Here is an 18,803-nt window from a genome sequence, read left to right as displayed (position 1 = left end):
TGTCTCACCCCTCCATAGTTTTGTTTTATGTAATATTAATGAATGCAGAGCTGTGGTTATTTGACCGTGTTTGTTTGGACACATACCAAAATTTGCTGTATTCTCTTCTTGATACAGGTTTTGTGAAAACTCATTCAGTAGTTTTTGTCCAATCCTGCTACCAAACCAGACACGGTTTGGTAGCAGCTGATAATAAATCTGACCTTCTGTCTAAAATAAGAAGTGAACCCAAAGGACCTCAGTTACCAGATGATTTCAGTTTAATTGTATTCGTTTTTTGCATACAAGAGGGCATGATATCCTTTTAAAACAAGCAAATGCTTCCTTTTTATGTCTCTTTTGCTGATTTGTAGCTGCATGTGAAATATATTACTACATAATACAGAGATCAACAAGAAAACAGACCATAATATATTACCACTGGAAAACAAGCTGTGTGTTTTATGGTTTTAGTCAAAATGAGGCAACACACTACATAAATGCATAGTAATAATACATGAAGCACTAAGTACAAAAATATAGCTGGATATAAGCTTATTAATATGAGTGCTTTGTCTTTGGTTAAGTACATCTGCCTTCAGGCCACTGCTGTTATGGTGTGTGTTCACTTGTGTGTCTGTCATGCGTGCACAAGCCTGAGTGAATGAACACCAACCTCTTGACAGAAACGGTGCCATGCAACATCTGCACGTCCTCCTACATTTAGCTTTTTTCTCATCTGACATACATGTCTTTTAATGTGGACATACCGAACCCACTGCCCTAATACACTTGGCACATGCATACTCACATACCCACTCACAAACACACATATACTTTTTAAAAGTTAAAATCCTCACATTCATGTTTCCTTTCAGTTATGTCTCTCTCGATTAATTCATTCAGTGATTGTCAATGGTGATTAAATGTGTTACACTTCTAAAAGTGCTGTTCTAAAGCTGTAAATATACTATACATATATCTCTAGTTGAGCAGACTGAATTACATCATCATGGCTTTGGTCACATTTTATGCGGAGAAACATAATTTTGTAACAATAGAAAATATAAACACCTGTTGTTTTAAAGGCAGTTCTGTGTTGGAACATATGAGTAGGGAAGAATTGACAGCAAATAGTGAAAAGGAAAGATCCTCTTGGTAGATACTCACAGCCTCTGTGTGTCCTTAAGGCTGTCATTGTTAAACTCAACCAGTCTCAGCTAATAAAAGTTGTATTAGCAGAAGTCTTCTTTGAGTTCCCTGCTTTCAGTGGTCCTGGATCACTGGTATCATGAAGCTGGTTACTACTGGCCTGCAGTCATTCTTCTGTAAAACTGACCTGCAGTCGTCCTTTCGTAAAAGTTTTACTAAACACGTTTGGAAACACTAAAGAACTCTGGTCATGTTTCGATTTGGTCAGATTGATTCAAAATGGCCCAGTATTCCACCAAGTGCTACTGTATATGACATTGCACTATTCCCATCAGATGTAGTTTTCTTTGCCAGTGAGAAGAAACACATTCTTCTCAAAAATTGTTCCTATGTAAGAGTCACATTTACCAAGCTTCATTAAAGGCACTAAAAGACAACCAGTTTCAACATGTTGCAGTCTAGAGTCTGATTATAACTATGAAATCCATTGCTTTGTCTCATTAAGAGCAACACGTTAAATAGTTCCAGAGTCTACAGATGAGGCCTTGATAATAGCCAGCTGATCTAATGAGTTATTTCTCAGCGTATTGTCATCATTAACTGGTAATGTCTGCTTCATAGAATTATCGCGGTTGACAAATTGACTGTTCTACATGAATTACTTTACCATGCATCGCATGACTACAGTGCACCCTCGCGCATCAACGGTCATGACTTCACCTCATTGTGGATTTTTGGTAGACAGTTATGTGATAACTTACGTGCATGCTATTGGCCGATGCCATCCGGAAGTGCACTATGTTCCGTGAGTCTCGGACTTACATGAGACATAAAAGTTGCTGTATTGTCTTTTCCCACACAGAGTGTGGGAAAAGATAATACAGATAGAAAGTGGATTAATATCAGTATGGTGAGGGTCTTAACGTTTAAATTACAATAAATAATAAAATAAGTAGTTATCGTGGAATTTATTAATCGTGTGTGGTTCCTGGAACGCATTAACTGTGTGGAATGAGCGTGTACTGCACTGCTTTGTGTCCCTGCTAGGATCCTGGAGCAGTGGTACCTCCATGGTGACTGGTTTTGATGGTGTCCAGTTCTGAATTTGATCCAGCTTCATGCTACCAGCAAACCCAAGTGTTGCCCAGACACAGACGTCTGTCTTTATGGTACTGAGCTTTGGTTTATTGTAATATGAAAAACAACTGAGTTTCTTCTACATCCCCATCACTTGAGGACCTGTCACCCTAATGAGACGCCAACTGAAATGAAATGCTATACTGTATAGTGGCCAAGGCACTGTGATGTCGCACACTGGTTTCTGAAGCCACATGCTTAACATTACAGCCCTTTGCTTAACTGTAGCAACTGTATTTTAAACAGAAGGTGGAGCTTTGGAGGATACTGATTGGATCTCACTGAGAACCCTGAACACACCACGGTGGTGATTTATCAATCACAAGTTACCCTTGCTATGCTATCTATACCAGTGTTCTTGTTTGCAGTCCTTGTGTCTGTGACGATTGTGCGTCCCCGTCAAAAAATGTGCGTCAGTCAGCATGCGTCCCTGGGATGCAAGCTTTCAATGCACTTCCATTCAGCAAAAATATTCACAATTTTTCCATTTGTCCACATAAATTTTAAACCCAGGAAATCGTCATTATGTTTTGACTACACCCGTATGACTCTGCCTTATTAAAATCGATCAAAGGCGGTTCCGGGTTTGCGCCCCGCTCTGCGCGGCGTTTGCATATTCTCCCCGTGTCTGTGTGGATTCTCTCCGAGTTCTCCTGCTTCCTCCCACCTCCTAAAAACATGCACTTCAGATTAATTGGCTGGACCCAAATTGCCCGTAAGAGTGAGTGTGTGCGTGCATGCTTGTCTCTGTCTCTGTGTGGCTCCGTGGTGCAGTGGCTTTCTGCCTGGAGTTTCCCTTGCCTCACGCCCTCAGTCAGCTGGGATAGGCTCCAGCTTGCGCAATCCGCTACAGCGGATGAAGCAGTAGACAATGATTGAATGAATGAATGGCAACACAACATCTGCTCGTTTTACGCACTGCAGTGAGAGCAAGTAGTTAGTTAGACCCTCCAGAGCTTGAGAGAGTCCTGTTGGGTTTGTCTCTCTGTTGACCAGAGAGGACCCACGGTGACACGGTGTCACATGCGCTTTCGATGTCCATCTCTTTGTTATAAACTTTTATGTCTGATTTTAACTCACTAAGTCCCTAAGCGACGTATATCATGACCATGTGACAGTCATGTGTCTGTGACAGAAAGTGATCTCTCCAAAATACAGTAATAATAAAATAATAATAAAACTAAGTGTTATTATTCTGAAAAAAACCTCAGAAATGTGTTCTATATGGTCCACTTTTCCTGTAAGGATAAATGGGTGTGGGTTCTCTAGGTTTAAAGGGCTTTCAAATGTCTGCTGATGTGCTATATAAGTGCTATACAAATAACGATTGATTGATTATCATCATGCCTCCAAAGAAGATGCAAAAGTTGGAGCAAAACCAAGTGACAGTGAGTGCTTCCTTGAATAATAAACAATCAAAAGTTAATGAAGAAAAAGAGACTGATATTAATGAGTTATTACTGAAATTTGTATGGAGAAGGCTGTCATCTTGGTGCAGTGTCCACAGGAGAATACAGTATATGAATTAAAGGCAAAGAAAACTACTGAGTGAAAAGCAAAAGTTAAAAAAAACTGTATTACATCTTTCTTAAACAGTTTTTAATAACTTTTTAATGACTACCAGGCTTCAACATTTTGATAAAATATATAATTTTACTTTTTTTTTACTTAAATAGTTATGACATCGTTATTAATAAAATAATTTGAATTGACAGTTTGTTTAGTTTTTATATTGTACTATTGGCAAAGCTGAATCCTTTTGTACGCTTCTACCGTATGTATAGTCTGTTATTTTGGGATGCGCAAATGTTATGTTGGGATGCACAAATTTTTCTTGAAGTGCATCCCAGGGATGCACAACTTTCTTGAGGTAAAATGAAATCTGATTATACTATTTAAATGGGCCTGTTCACCATAAATTCAGTGAGGAGCTATTTATGATGTAATAAATCAAATAAGAAGTCTGCCATTATCTCATACACTTACAGACAACATGACTTCTTTTTGAAAACAGTGGGGTCTCCGCATGCTGGACATTAGAAGGACTTCAGGTTTAAGGCACTTCAGATGCCTAATCAATTTGTGAAATGATCTACGGTTGGAAAGGTAGGCTTAGATTTTCAACTGCCTTTAAAATGTCTGATGGACAACAGGGCATTAGTGTCATCGCCCAAACTCAGGAAACATAAATACTGGGACTAGCATGTTCCTGCTCATCTGAACTGAGGTTGTTTCCTCTATCGTCGTGCCGACAGCATGACCTTGTTGATAAAGTTGACGATAGCGATGGCAGGTTGTTCAGGGTCCAGCTCAGCAAACAGGTGGCAAACATTCTCTCCCAAGCTGCCAGGCTTCCTGGCTACAAATCCAAACACTCTGAGTGGTGGGAGTCAGAAAGAACAAAGGAGAGGTGAAGAAAAGGGAGGACAAGTTAAAATCAGAAGAAATTAATTCTGTACTACATTAAGGAAATAGTACATGTAGTACTGATTTCAATTGTTACATCATGTTTGCTGCAATTATTGTGCCAAGGCTCTCATACAGTGTCACGCCATGCAGAGGCTCTAACATCACTGATCTTTCAGCCGACGCTGAGTCTACACACCTTTTTTAAAAAACACATGCACCCACGCTCACCTCAAAAGGCTAACAGAGCACTTACTTAACAGTAGAGCTGTCTGAGTTAGTCCACCTAAAGCCAGGAGAGAGAAAAACCAGACTCAGACAAACACTCATGGCAGAGCTGGCAAACACAGCCACAGCCTGCATGCTCCTTCTAAACAGACTGGCTAGTCTGTCATGCTCACATACAAGGTCACATACAGGAAAAAGCACTCACAAAAGATGCATACATATCCATGCAACGCTTTACAGCAAGTAATGTATCGTAGCTCCAACTACAGAATGACAACAGACACTTGTAGGGTGCCTACCTCCGGTCCTTAGGGTCAATACTGCTGAAATTTACACTGTTCACCGGATAATGTCTCCTGAAAAAAACCCTAGACACACAAAGAGCATAGCATGTTAGCCTCTCAACGACTGCAGTGTCCAAAGCTGCTCCAAGATCTTTTTAAAAAAAAGTAATTCCTTCAGAGCGCCAACATAATAAAAGTCCTGAAGTCCTAATGTAATAACTTTGGCTAATAATGTATACATTTATTACAATTCTAATAATGATAATTATTATATTGGTTCAGGACTTTTATTACATTATTACATTTCAAAAAGTGCAAATTGATTTCATTATTGGTGTTATTAAATTATTGGCTTTAACATGAGCCCCTATGAGTTGTCAGGTGTTCTGTGCTGGCTGCTCTCTCGCATTCTAACACTATGTTGTCAATGTCAATGAAAACTGATGATTTTTTTTTTTCATTTTATATACTTTAATAATCCCCCAAGGGAAAAATAGTGCCTTTATTTTTTTTTATATTCTCAGTAGCATCTTTTTGTATTACCCCTCATGCACTTCATCGCAGTGCTCTCCTACCAACACTTACTGTCACAAAGAAAATGGGGATAATGTAGGAGAAAATGAGGACTAACATTTATTGTCACATTTCATTTTGTAATAAAAATATCTGACATATTCAGATGGTGACTTGATATTGTGAAATTTAATGTCCTCTTTTTTCACTTACACATACTAAATGGGAAGAAGCCATTTAATTACTGTATTGGCCCGAATATAAGACGGTTATAACTCCCCAGGCAAAAGCGAATCCCTGTCACGAAGAAAAAAAATAAAAGTAGCGGTAAGAAAGAAAACAGAGGAAAATAAGAGAAGAGATAAACAGAAAATGGAGAAACGTAGCGACAATCTGGAGAAAAGTGGGTTGAAGAACGGCCAGGTTAACCGGCAGCTGAGGAGAAGTTATGAATCTTCAAACAATTGCAAAGCGGCTGTGAAATATGGTGTCACAGAGTTTAATGTACGGAGATGTACTGTAATTATTTTCTATATAAAAATTAAATTTCGTGTTCAAAAAGTCTTTTTCAAACACTTGAGTCTTGAAAAAGAGGGGGTCGTCTTATAATCAGGGTTGTCTTATATTCGTCTTATAATCAGGGTTGTCTTATATTCGGGCCAATACGGTAAGTGCAACGGTTTTAATTGTTACAAAAAATTAAGATTTATTATTTGGCTGAAGTCCATGGAACAATTAAAAATTGCAGAAATCAGTTTTTGGCCAGATCTCATACCCTCAATGAAATTTCAGACAAAATGAACTCTTACCTGCGCTGGCTGTCTGTCAGGGTGATGCCCTGTGAAGTAACCTTGAACTGGACGACAGTGGCAGCTGGACGCAGGTTTCGACCCAGTGTCGCATCCGTCGCCTTGGCAATGGCTTGGGGGCCGGTCAGAGACTCTGTTTCCACAGAGTTCAGGTACAGGACATTACAAGCTGAAGATAGCGAGACAGAGAGAGAGGTGAGATTTCTCTCTAAGCATCCTTTACCTTGTCACCATTGTGTAAAAACAAGTTACAAATTTTGGCGGAATAGTGGACTCACCTGCTCCTTGTTTCAGCAAGTCAGCAGCTGTGCTGATGTTACTCACTGGCTGAACCTCCAGCATGTCTCCAATCAGATCTGACAGCATGGGATGGAGATCTGTTTAATCAGGTGAACATGCCTTACCTGTACGACAACTATCCTCCTAACATGTAGTGGTCACTGAAAAGCTTAAAGCATTTCATGCCTTCTTTAGAAGGTTAGACTCAAGTAAGTTAAAGTCTGACACTTCATCTTACAAACAACGAATCCAGGAACTAATGGGGAGACGATTCACCATTTTCCAGGATCTTCAGAGAACAGGGTAGAGAGATGGGTGTGATGGAGTGCTGGTAGACTAATGCTGAGAGGCTCCCTGTGGAAACAAGACAAAGATGTTTAAATAATTTGTGGTGTGTTAAGATATTCCCCCTATATACAAACATGAACAGCATCTAGAAACTGGAGAGGAAAACTTGCCGAAGTACGGTTCATTCTGACATCCTTTGATTTTGACTCCTCGGGGGCTGGTTTCTATCAGGAAATGCCTGACCAGCTGCTCCAGAGGGTCGCTTGCTGTGACAGCAAAGAGTCGCACATTATTGCGTTATAATAAGTTAAATGTCCATAATTGCAAGATGGAGTGGTTTGTGTTATTGCGGCTTGACCAAAGGAACACATTTATAGTCAATATTAAATGGCATAAAAATCAATCTAACCTTTGCTGTTGTGGTTGTTAACACTGGGAGGAGGTGTCGCCACCTTAAGAGCCAGGCCATATGCTCCCTGGAAAGAGTTACTGTTCCTGATCAGGAAGGTTCCTGGTTCTCGCTCCTTCAAAGCAGCTATTGCTATATACAAGCATGCCAAACATTCAAAAAATATAAATTAATTCACAAAAGCAAATAATAAAAAATTATCTTTCCTTAAAATTTCTTTCAGACCTACCCTGCTCTCTGGATACACCAGGCTTGTACCAGAACCTTGAGCTGTCCTGAACAAACTTCACACTGACCATGTTCGTATTCTCACCCTCTACAGATGCCTCGCCATCATTTTGTTCTGCAGTGGGAACAATTTCCCCCACGGTGGGAGAGAATGTGACATGGTGTTGGTACTGGGCAGTACTAACAATGGAGGGAGGCACATGACCAGCAGCTGGTCTCATAAGTCCTGCCCCATTGGTGTGAGAGCATTGCTGGGCAGGTGTGTGGCGCTTCTCAGGCAAAGGTGGCTGAGGATGTGGAAGGGGGATGGTGATGGAGTAGCTGTTGGAGGGTGGGTGGAGATGGGGAGTGTGAGAGTAGTGCTTCTTATCAGGAGCTTGTCCAGTAGCACTATGCTCCATGCCTGAGTAGTGATGGTGTGGGGGTTCCTGCTGCTGAATGTGACTTTGGTGGTGGGGGTCAGACCCATTTAACATCAGTCTCCTACCTAAAGTGGCAAACCCTGGAATAGGAACATCAGAAACTGGGGGGCCCTCGGTGCTACTGGAGATAGGCTTGGAGGGTGAAGACTGAGTTGTGGTTGGAGATGCAGGGGCAGATGTGGTGTTTGGGGTGGGGGAGATTGGGTTTGGGCTTTCAGGATGAGGTTGACAGGTTCCAGAAGATGTAGTGACCTGTGCCGTCATCTGTCTTACCAACCCAGAGGCTTTAGTTTGAGTCTGGCTCTGAGGCTGGGTCACTGTCCCAACAGAAGGCAGAGCAGCATCCTCTGAAAGGTGGGGGGTCTGCTGAGGCTGGCAGAGGTTATCTGCTGTGGATGAATAATGAACAAGGGATGAAAGAGCCGAATGGAGTCCCTGGTTTGATGTTGTAGTTTCAGAGCCAACAGATGAGTTGTTTTGTGTTGGTGAAGCTGATGGTGTGTCTGAGGCACAGTGCTGCTGTTGATGAGAGGTGGGTGATGATTCTGTGGGTACAGTGCAGTGGTTGTGGAGTTCTGGATGAATAGCTGTTGTATGTGGTGCTGGGTCTTTGGCAGTCACGGATGATGGTACTGTGCTACTTCTGGAGTTTTCCAGGGATTCCTTGATGACAGTCTCTGCAGGATAATGTCCATCCTGGGGTGCCTCATAGTCACTGCTGAGGATGTCAGTGGTCCGGATCTCATATTCTCTCCCCTCTGGAGTGGGGCTTCAATGGATAAAAGTATTACTGTTACAAATCATTCTACTGTGACCTACTCATTGACTCTTCATTGTCATCAATACACCATATCTACCTTGCTGTAACATGCAGTCTGTTACAGTATGTACAGATCAGCCAGACCTCACACAATGGTAGGGTTGAGTTTTAGTGATGATGATTTAAGGATACGGCACCCCAGAATGTGGGTAATTTTTTGCTGAATTTTAACCTCTGACAGCTGCAGTGTTGTAATTTGTCTTCAAGCATTTGAATCTTCCACATTCATGCAGCAATCTAATACAGAGATAAGATTAATCAAATTTAAGATCTGTCATTTTCCAGAATGTTTAGGTTTAAAATCATAGTTGAAAGTGTTCCAGCTCTGGAAGGACATTTATTCACCTCCTCTGGGATTGTTCTATGAGCTAAATGCTTTGGAAAAAGATTTGTGAATATAGACAAATATGATGACTGGACTAGTTTAAGCTTTCCCAGAGGCTACTTGTACAGTGATGCACAAGTAACATCTCACTGAAGAACCAAGAACTTTATTCAGCAGACCATACCAGCAGAATGGTTGGAAATCTTATTAGAATGAGAGACGGGAGAAGCACAGACAAAGTCTCTTCACAGGTATGTTCATAAAGTCCATCCATCCATCCATCCATTTTCTGTTACCGCTTTATCCACTGTCGTGGGTCATGGGGAGCTGGAGCCTAGCCCAGCTGGCTTAGGACGTGAAGCAGGGGAAACTCCGGGTGTGACGTCAGTGTACCATGGAGCCGCACAGAGACACAGACAAAAACGCATGCACACTCACACCTATGGTTAATATGGGACCGGCCAATTAACCTGAAGTGCATGGTTTTGGATGTGGTAGGAAGCCAGAAAACCCGGAGAGAACCCACACAGACATGGGTAGAACATGCAAACTCCGCACAGAGTGGGACGCGAACCCGGAACTGCCTTGCTGTGCGGAGACAGCGCTACCCACTGCGCCACTGTGCTGCCCATGTTCATAAAGTGACATATTAAAAGCAAATCTCTTTCAGCTCTAAGGGACAGACAATTATGTGGTAACATGGGGAGCCTATCTGAATGCAGGTAGTCCTCAAGATACGAAAATCCGACTTATGACCATTCATAGATACGAACAATCGCGCACCACTATATCTGACTACTGTAGTTCCCCCCTTCCGGCCACGACCCCTGCTAAGTAGTACCGGCAGTCTACAACACTTCCCTCCACCCCAGTTCGTTCTTGAACGTGTCTCAGCAAGAGGCTTCGTACCTTGGATACTTTACCATTTGTCAGGGCTGATAAAGCGAAGGTTGTGGTATTGGCAAAAAATTTTAAGGGAAGTGGTGATAATGGTGGTGGCGACGATCTCTCCAATGACAACTCTGCCTTTCACAGACAATAAGTCCTCCCTCTTCTTCTTCTAATTGCGCTCCAAAGGTAAGTTACATTTCGGTACTACAGTATAGGGAATTGTACCTCACCTTACATCATTAATTGGTTCCAGGATACACAACGTTGAGTCAAAAAACAAAGTACGCCAAAATAACTTTGCTAAATTTACAAATACAATTTGGTGATGTTTTCCATACATCGCTGAAGCTTTATTTATGAATGAATGGTAAAATAAAAGCCTTTTTTAAGGCTATAAAACAAATACAGGATTTATTGTTGTTTTACAACAATAAAAAAATTATTTATTTTGAATTTACCAACAAGTACATTCAATTTTATGGTTTACATCATCGACGTACATGGCTGTGAACTGTCAACATCAAAAGCTGACTCTGACTGTTGTTGTTGGATACACTTAAAAGATTGGTCGAGGATTCCTTGAAGTGTTTTCTTATTCTTCTCCTTAAGGATTAAATTATAAGGAGCAAAATCTTACCATAAACTTATCTGATTCAAAACAATCGTGTGAATCACGAGTGATGCATAATAGCAAATATTGGAACTACACGTGCACATTTTATTATTATATTCCAAGATAAAAATTCCAAGATAAAACAATAATATCAGACTTCATACCAAACATATGAAAAGAATAAATAGCTACCTTGTTCTATGGAGCAAAATATATAGTAAAAAAAAAAGGTAAAATGCTTATTGGTTGATAAGCTTTAACCCACTGAATGTATAGCTTACATTTTGTATACTCCACCTTTCTTTTTCTTGGCGATTTTCCTTTTGTGCTTGGCATTCATTGGCTCTGGCTAACTAGTACATCTCTTTTTGTGATGCAATCCTTTCCTGTCTTTCAGTCAGAGTTTCACTCAGAATTTGTTGCTGTTTTCTGTCTTGTTCCTGCTGTTTGGACTCTCTGCTCAAAAACATGAAAATTGTTGTACAGTCATAACACTCAAACATTATGTATACTGGGAAGTCTATGTATATTTATTTTCCCGAAAGAGCAGTTGCCTTACTTTAGTTGCCTAAACCTGAGGAGGTTTGTGGATGTGGTGAAAGAGGACATGAAGGTAGTTGGTGTGAAATATACACTGCATATATATATATATATATATATATATATATATATATATATATATATATATATATATATATATACATATATACACACAGTGTGTGTGTGTGTTTAAAGCACTTTTGTGTCTCACAAAGTCCGAGACTGACAGAACCAGCCCATTTCCGAATGTCGTCAGCCAATAGAATGCGTGTACAGTATCACGTGACTGACGACCAAAAATCTGCGATGAGGTGGAGTCGCAATCTTTGATGCGCGATCGCATGAGGGCGCATTGTGTATACATACACACACACACACACACACACACACACACACACACACACACACACACACACACACACACACACAAACATATATACAGTATATACATATATATATATCCAAGATATATCTATGATAAAACAATAATATCAGGCTTTATACCAAAACATATGAAAACAAATGTATTGGTATTATAAACCAAGCGCACCCAACCTAGTCAGAAATCAATGTGGTGATGTCACAACTTTGTGTTGGCAAATCATGGATTGCGCCGGGCGGGCATTGCGGAGCCGTAGTTAAATGTTAGTAGGCTAACTTGAGAAAGAAAGCTAACTAATCGCGAGATTAGGAAAGGAGCTAACGTTAAAGGAAAAGGCAAGTGGAAAAGAAATTTTAGAGAAGTGATAGTTCTGTTAGCTGACCACATGAACATGTATGGAGTTTCTTAAAGACCGTTTTTGTCAGATGCACGGGGAGCATTTTGGATACTACATCGATTGTCCCATTCCAAACGGAAACCATAGCTGGACAGACTGTTCGTGCTATCCAGCTAGTTTTACTCTGAATTTGTTGCCGTTTTCTGTGTCGTTCCTGCTGTTTGGACTTTCTGCTCAAAAACATGAAAAATTGTTGGAACAGTTATGACACTCTAAAATTATGTTAACTGGGAAGTACATGTATAGTTATTTCTTCTCCTAACATAGCAGATGCCTTACGCCATGTTGTTCACGTGATTCCTTCTGGCAGATGTGCTGTGATTGCTTGGGCGCCATGATTGGTTGGGCGCTTGTTTGACAGATAGTGGGTGGAGTTGTTGACAGCGTGAGACTTTTTGAAGTGAGCTTATTCAAATATATAGGTGGTGAGATGTTTTTATTTTTATTTATTGTACAGTGACACAATATTATGTGCTTTTAAAAGTTTCTAATGATTTTATGATTCCAATGTGTGGCAGACAAAAGTTAAGATGTGTAAATTAACGAAAACGTGACTTTTAGTTGACCGTGTATTTTTTTGAAAACAGACTTATAATCGAGACCAACTTAACTTGAAACTGCTTAAGCCGATGTATACCTGTATTTTATTTCATTTATGTGTTATTGTTATGTCCTGTAAATGTTTCTGTTAAGTCTAATTTAGAGCAGTAATGACATTTAAATAACTTCAAATGTTTATTATAGATTAAAAATAAATAAATAATGACTTATGAATAGTTCATCTTACAAACAGGCTAAGGCTGGTCCAAGCTTAAATTCAGCAAATGCTGCTGCGTCTTGTGATTGGACTTCAATACTCAGATCTTAGCAAAGAATGACTGTTACCTTTCCTCAGTGCGTAGAGGGCTGCTGGTATGGACAGGAGTGGGTGATCCAGACATGTCGGACGGTGTGGAGCATGTGGCATGGCCATCTCTTTGGACCCTTTTGAAGGACCCATGAGTAATGTGATCTCTCCAGGCCGCACTTTCACCAGAGCTCCGTAGGCCATCTGGATACACAGAGACCAGTGGCCTACATTTACAAACACTAAACTCATTTGAGACATTACAAGCAAACTATTTTGTTTTTCTTTTTTAAATTCATTGATTGTTTTTTGGTTTTCAAATGGGACAAATCGAGAAAAGGTGGCCTGAGTGTGAGTAATCTGTGAAACATTTGTTTAGCACAAATTCTTCAGGCCATGCTGTTGCTGATTAAGGATAATTTAAACTCAGTTCACATTGTTAAAGAAAAATACATTTTTGAATTTCTGAGAGTCTGTGATTTGATGTTACTCACCAGTGTTAGAGGCACAGCCATATACCTGCTGTGAGTCTGGATGGTGATAGGTATGGTTATGGTCTGTTGGCCCATTGCTATGACTAAAAGGTCCCGTCATGGACGAGGCTGGAGGCAGCGGGGATGTGGACTCAGACTGGTAACCTGACGCGTACCCCCTGCTTTCAGATGGCGAAGGCTGATAGGGTGAGTAGGGGCACACCTGGCGGGGTGTCTGGTAACCACTGCTGCTGCTGTACTTCAGGTCTAGGTGGGAATGAGCATGTGACCTTGATGTCTCTGGGTGTGCCGGGTGACCTGATGGTAAAGGGTCAAACGTGAAGGCTGGAAGGTTGTTACCCTGTGGGACATAGGAGGCAACAGCGGCCCTCCTGTGCCAATATTCAGTCTCGCTGTCTCTTTCCCACTGCAGCTCAGCTTCCCCGTTTCTCTCCCAGTGCAGAGACATCTCTCTGCCCCGTCTTAGCCCAGGATCCCTCTCCCAGTGGAGCTCTGACCCTCTGGATAACTCCTCCCTGGTTCTTCTAAGCCCTGCCTCCCTCGGATGAAGGTCCACCTCTCTGTCCCAGTGGAAGCTGTCATTTCGGTCCAACCTCAAGCTGTGATAGGCCACAGATTCTTCTCTCCTGATGCTGCAGTCTCTGCACAGGCAGCCAGGGGTTGGCAGGCCAGCCATTAGCATCATTTCATGGTAGACTGGGCTGGTGGCTGGTTTGGGAAGGTGTGAGAGGGGATGGTGGTGGCTGTGAGGTGGAGGAGGGTGGTAGGGACTATAGTCATTTTCGCGACAGCAGAGACGACCTGGGGCAGACAAAGGGTGGTGATGGTGAGGGGTGAGGTCTGGTGATTCATAGGGACAGATGTGTCGAGATGAGGGAGCCTCTGAGCATGAGCGGAATAGATAGTGAGGTTGGCCGCTCTGGCGATCCCATACCAGGTGTGGAAGTGGAAGAGACTGGTGTGAACGGGGGCTGTAGTGCTGACAGAGATCCATATGTGATGGAGCAGCAGCCGGGGTGGTGCTGTCAGAAGGGATTGGCCCATTGTGCCTGCTTGTTCCGGGAGCCCTATCGAGGTAGTAACCATTAGGCATGAGGAGAGTGCGGTCACATCCAGGTTCAGCACAGCGCTGTGACCTGTAACCATCCCGGCAGGAACAAGATCGACTGAGTCTGAGCGTCCCAGACGGTAAAGAATCACCATCATCCAAGATGGCAGTTTCTCGCTCTCCATCTGTGGTTCCCTCAATGCCTCCGAGAAGATGTTCAAGCTCCTCTCTTTCTTGTCTGGTTGGAGGTGGCAGATGAATGGGATCCTCATGCTGGTCAGGATGGATAGATGGTTGAGTCAAAAAGTCAGAACTCTGATTGAGTAGGTGGTCTGGTCGATCTTCTGGGAGGCCTAACGCTGGGTTGCTGCCATTGGTTGAGGTGAAAGAACTGGAGCCAGGACCTTTGCGCTTTTTAATCTGAGCATAGAGACTTCCATCTAGAGGACCTCTGGTGTGGGCAATATCTGAGAAAACAGGCTGTGTTAATATCTCTCAGGCTGATAGCAGCCATTACTTATGTGTAAAGCTAACTAAATACTTGTTTGAATATTGTGACATTGTGCAGTGTGGGAAGGGTGGGGTATGTGTAATGAAGGAAATCTTGAAGTCTTAGGGATATATGCTAAAGAAAACCACTATTAGTGGATTTGTATTTTTGGAACAAACTGTCAAACTAAAAATGAAATTCTAGGACTAGGTTTAAATGGCCAAATCTTATGAGAGCAAAACCTGGTGGTACTATTTTTTAGGTGCCCTGACATTACGATAAATATATCAAGGGGTTTCCCAACATTTTAATCACAAAACAACAATCTGTAATAGGATATGAAGAGAACAGTTAGTGTGTTACCCTCCAGGCTGTCCTGGTATCGCTGGTTAAAGTTCTCATAGGAATCCCAGCGAACCACTGGGTCAGCAGTGTTGTAGTTTACCGTGACAGCCGGATCATTCTTCTGGTACTCTTGACCTGAGAAAGGGTTTTCTTTATAATTTGCATTCAATTTCCTTTTCTTGGTTTTAAATCCTCAGAATTTTTGAGCAGAGCAGACATAAAGTAGAATTCAATGAAGTGAATTCAACCAACCTTTGATTTTCTCCGGGCCAGAAGAGAAGACAAACTCTACAGTGGCATCAGATGGAAAACGCTCATCTATGCAGATGGAAAGAAAAAAATACCTAGATATCAAAAATCAAAATGGCATTTTACAAATCAAGAAACAAGGATAAAATGCTCTGTAAAAAAAGATAGAATGCTCTGTAAAACATTTAAAAAACAGAATGTGATGATTTCCCAATCCATTCATACATTCAGTTCACTTGAACACCCAGACAACATATTTGAATGTACACTTCAACAGCTTTAGATTTTTGTACATACAGACTTATTTATGGCTTAGAAACAAGTACAGCTTTCCCTCATGCAGTACTATAAAAATTGCCACTAAATGCCGCCATGCTGTCCACAATGATTCCTCCTCAGCCATGTTTTCAAACTTACCTGTACAAGCTTCATCCAACTCGCCTTTGCCGAACCAGAGCTGGGCTCCATGAACGGTGCAGGTGTGGTACTGTAACCTGAACACAGTGTCTCTGTCGGCACTCTGGGCTCGCCTATGGTAACATTTAACCTGCAGAGGGAAGCAGAGAGGATCAAAGGCCTCTAACATGTCAGAGCAGCACATTTAAAGGCATGTACCAAAATAAGTGAAATACATATTAAAAATGACAATTTGGAATTAATTAAATGTTTTGACTTTACATGTGAGCTATGGTACATGATAACTTTAAGAAAGTTATGTACTTATCATTTGTAAAGTAATTCTTCTTTTATCTCTGTTGAAGTCAAGTTACAAAATCATAATTGTAACCTCAACCTATCAGAGACCCCCTTGCTTGTCATTTACTTTCATGTAAACTCACCATGATGTCACCCTTTAGCAGCAGGGCCGGTTCAATGGTCACACACAGACGCCTGCCACCAGTGCCTTGAAGGTCACTGTAGACATCACAATGCACAAGCAGATATAGCAAACAACTATGGACAAACAATGAGGGTACGTGAAATGTCTTTACTTGACAGTTTCTCCACTGCATTGAGCTGAACAATAAACCTATGCTACAAGGGTTTAAAGCAGGACGAAAGAAGAAAGTTGTCCTCTTTGTGATGTTTTTACATATCTTATGACAGCATAAGAGACTCACTATATGCCTGAAGTGTACACCAACTGCATGGACTGGTAGATCTTCAAGAAGGGGTAGTAACCTGGGAGGAGGAAAGACATTTAAACATAGCAAGCATTATCAACATGAAGACAAAGGAATGTGCTGGCTGTGGCTGCACCCTCTTGGATGTGATCATCAAATCAAAGATACACACAACTTTGTGTGATTGGAGGGTTAGAGGCCATCGATGAGTGTTGCAGTCAGCAACATCGGAGCATCTGCCATGTAATTGTATGTACATTACATGTACAGACAATCTGTGAGTCAGATCCCAAAGCAGAGAAGAGACATCTTAATTCAGTCGGCCCCAACCTTTTTTGCGCCACGGACCGCTTTCATCTAAGACAATATTTTCACAGACTGGTCTCCATTTGCTCGATAATCATTAAGGACGCCAAGACAGCTGTAGTCTAATAACATACATAAAACCCGCATTTGTGCAGACATCAACGACAATAAACAACCTTTTTTTCATAAATTGACAATATCTCTGTAAACAAAATCATTGTAAGAAATAATTATATTAAAAACTCGATTGAAGTGACTACACTGATGAGGTTTATTTTTAAATATAGAGACTTACAATCAGTGCATTCAACGTAGGAGAAATACTGATCATTTCCAGTAAAAGGGTGAACAAGTGAATCAAATAGTAATAATTACAATAATGAGAATTAGTGAATGGGGACAGCTGATCTCGGGGTAACAGGAGACAATGACTGTCCCATACAGAAGAACAGAACCATCGATCTGTTCTACACTAATGCTAAGGAGGCAAACACCGCCACCCCCCTCCCTCCACTAGGTAAATTAGACCACAACCTAGTGTACCTACAGCCCACCTATATCCCGCTGGTGAAACGGCTGCCAGCAACAACACGGCAGGTCAGGAGACTCTGATCTCCCTCAGACTCTGCCTGAGGGAGGCCAAGGAGGCGTATAGGAGGAAGCTGGAGAAGCAGCTGGGGTGCAACCAGGTGCGGGAGGTCTGCAATGGGATGAAAACCATCACCGGACATGGTAAAGGGCACAGCACTGTGGAGGGGAATAGTGAACGAGCAAATGAACTAAACAGCTTTTTCAATAGGTTCAGCTCCTCCACCACTCCCGGCTCCTCGTCCCAGGCCTCTCCCGGTCCTGCAAACGGCTCCACTGATGCTCCCTCCTCCTGTGCGTCTCTCCTTCCACCCCTGCCACTTCTCCCGAGCCCACTCCAAGAACTGCGAAGGTCAACGGCCCCACCTCAACCATTGGACTTCCAACTTCGCTACGACCTCCTACTCCCACCACGACCGAGACCGTTATCAATGCAGACCTGGTGACGACAATGCTGAGAAGGCTCCGTTCCTATAAGGCGGCTGGACTGGATAAAGTCGCCCCAAGACTCCTCTGAGCCTGTGCTTTGGAACTGGGGACCCCCTGCAGCGATAGTTCAATCTCAGTCTGCATCTGGGGAGGGTCCCGTCAATGTGGAAGACCTCCTACATCGTCCCTGTACCCAAGAAAGGACGCCCTACTGAGCTCAACGACCACCGACCAGTCGCTCTTACCTCCCACATAATGAAGACCCTAGAGCGACTGGTCCTGGAGCTCATGCGTCCACAGGTTCAGGGTGCTATGGACCCTCTCCAGTTCACATATCAGGCCAAGTTTGGGGTTGACGACGCTGTCTTGTACCTCCTCCACCGTGTGCTCTCCTACCTGGACGCCGGGGGCTGTGCCATCAGGGTGCTCTTCTTTGACTTTTCGAGCACCTTCAACACCATCCAGCCGAGGCTCCTGCAGGATAAACTGACCTCCATGGCTGTGGACCCCTACCTCGTGAGCTGGATCAGAGACTACCTAACGGAAAGACCCCAGTACGTCCGTGTGGGGGACTGTTTGTCTTCTATGGTGACCAGCAGCACAGGGGCGCCACCATTCTCTCCCCCATTCTCTTCACCCTCTACACATCGGACTTCAAGCACAACTCGGATACATGCCACATACAGAAGTACTCCGATGACACTGCAATTGTGGCATGTATCCGGGAGGGTGATGAGGGGGGGTACAGGGCATTGGTGGCTGACTTCATGGAGTGGTGCCA

At 42.4% G+C, this 18,803-nt stretch overlaps 1 protein-coding gene across 6 annotated transcripts in view; it reads right to left on the bottom strand.

Moving 5' to 3' along the window:
- Positions 1 to 242: 242 nt before the first annotated feature.
- Positions 243 to 18,803, bottom strand: part of tns2a (tensin 2a) — a 90,699-nt gene continuing 72,138 nt past the window's right edge. For 5 of the 6 annotated variants that reach the window (XM_068328678.1, XM_068328686.1, XM_068328704.1 and 2 more), the window contains 16 exons: positions 16,697 to 16,757; positions 16,415 to 16,490; positions 15,993 to 16,122; positions 15,579 to 15,644; positions 15,345 to 15,461; positions 13,444 to 14,958; positions 12,988 to 13,153; positions 7,714 to 8,903; positions 7,485 to 7,616; positions 7,242 to 7,341; positions 7,064 to 7,137; positions 6,787 to 6,864; positions 6,509 to 6,677; positions 5,202 to 5,270; positions 4,931 to 4,960; positions 243 to 4,644 (listed from right to left, as the gene is read on the bottom strand). In XM_068328678.1, the coding sequence (XP_068184779.1) occupies positions 4,506 to 4,644; positions 4,931 to 4,960; positions 5,202 to 5,270; positions 6,509 to 6,677; positions 6,787 to 6,864; positions 7,064 to 7,137; positions 7,242 to 7,341; positions 7,485 to 7,616; positions 7,714 to 8,903; positions 12,988 to 13,153; positions 13,444 to 14,958; positions 15,345 to 15,461; positions 15,579 to 15,644; positions 15,993 to 16,122; positions 16,415 to 16,490; positions 16,697 to 16,757 (4,112 nt within the window). In that variant the 3' untranslated portion in view covers positions 243 to 4,505. The remainder of the gene's footprint in view (positions 4,645 to 4,930; positions 4,961 to 5,201; positions 5,271 to 6,508; positions 6,678 to 6,786; positions 6,865 to 7,063; positions 7,138 to 7,241; positions 7,342 to 7,484; positions 7,617 to 7,713; positions 8,904 to 12,987; positions 13,154 to 13,443; positions 14,959 to 15,344; positions 15,462 to 15,578; positions 15,645 to 15,992; positions 16,123 to 16,414; positions 16,491 to 16,696; positions 16,758 to 18,803) is intronic. The other variant, XM_068328695.1, reaches the window with a different exon arrangement.

The sequence above is a fragment of the Antennarius striatus genome, chromosome 2, assembly GCF_040054535.1.
Source record: "Antennarius striatus isolate MH-2024 chromosome 2, ASM4005453v1, whole genome shotgun sequence".
Classification (NCBI taxonomy): domain Eukaryota; kingdom Metazoa; phylum Chordata; class Actinopteri; order Lophiiformes; family Antennariidae; genus Antennarius; species Antennarius striatus.
The sequence above is the reverse complement of the archived record's forward strand: the minus strand, read 5'-3'. Positions and strand labels throughout refer to the sequence as shown.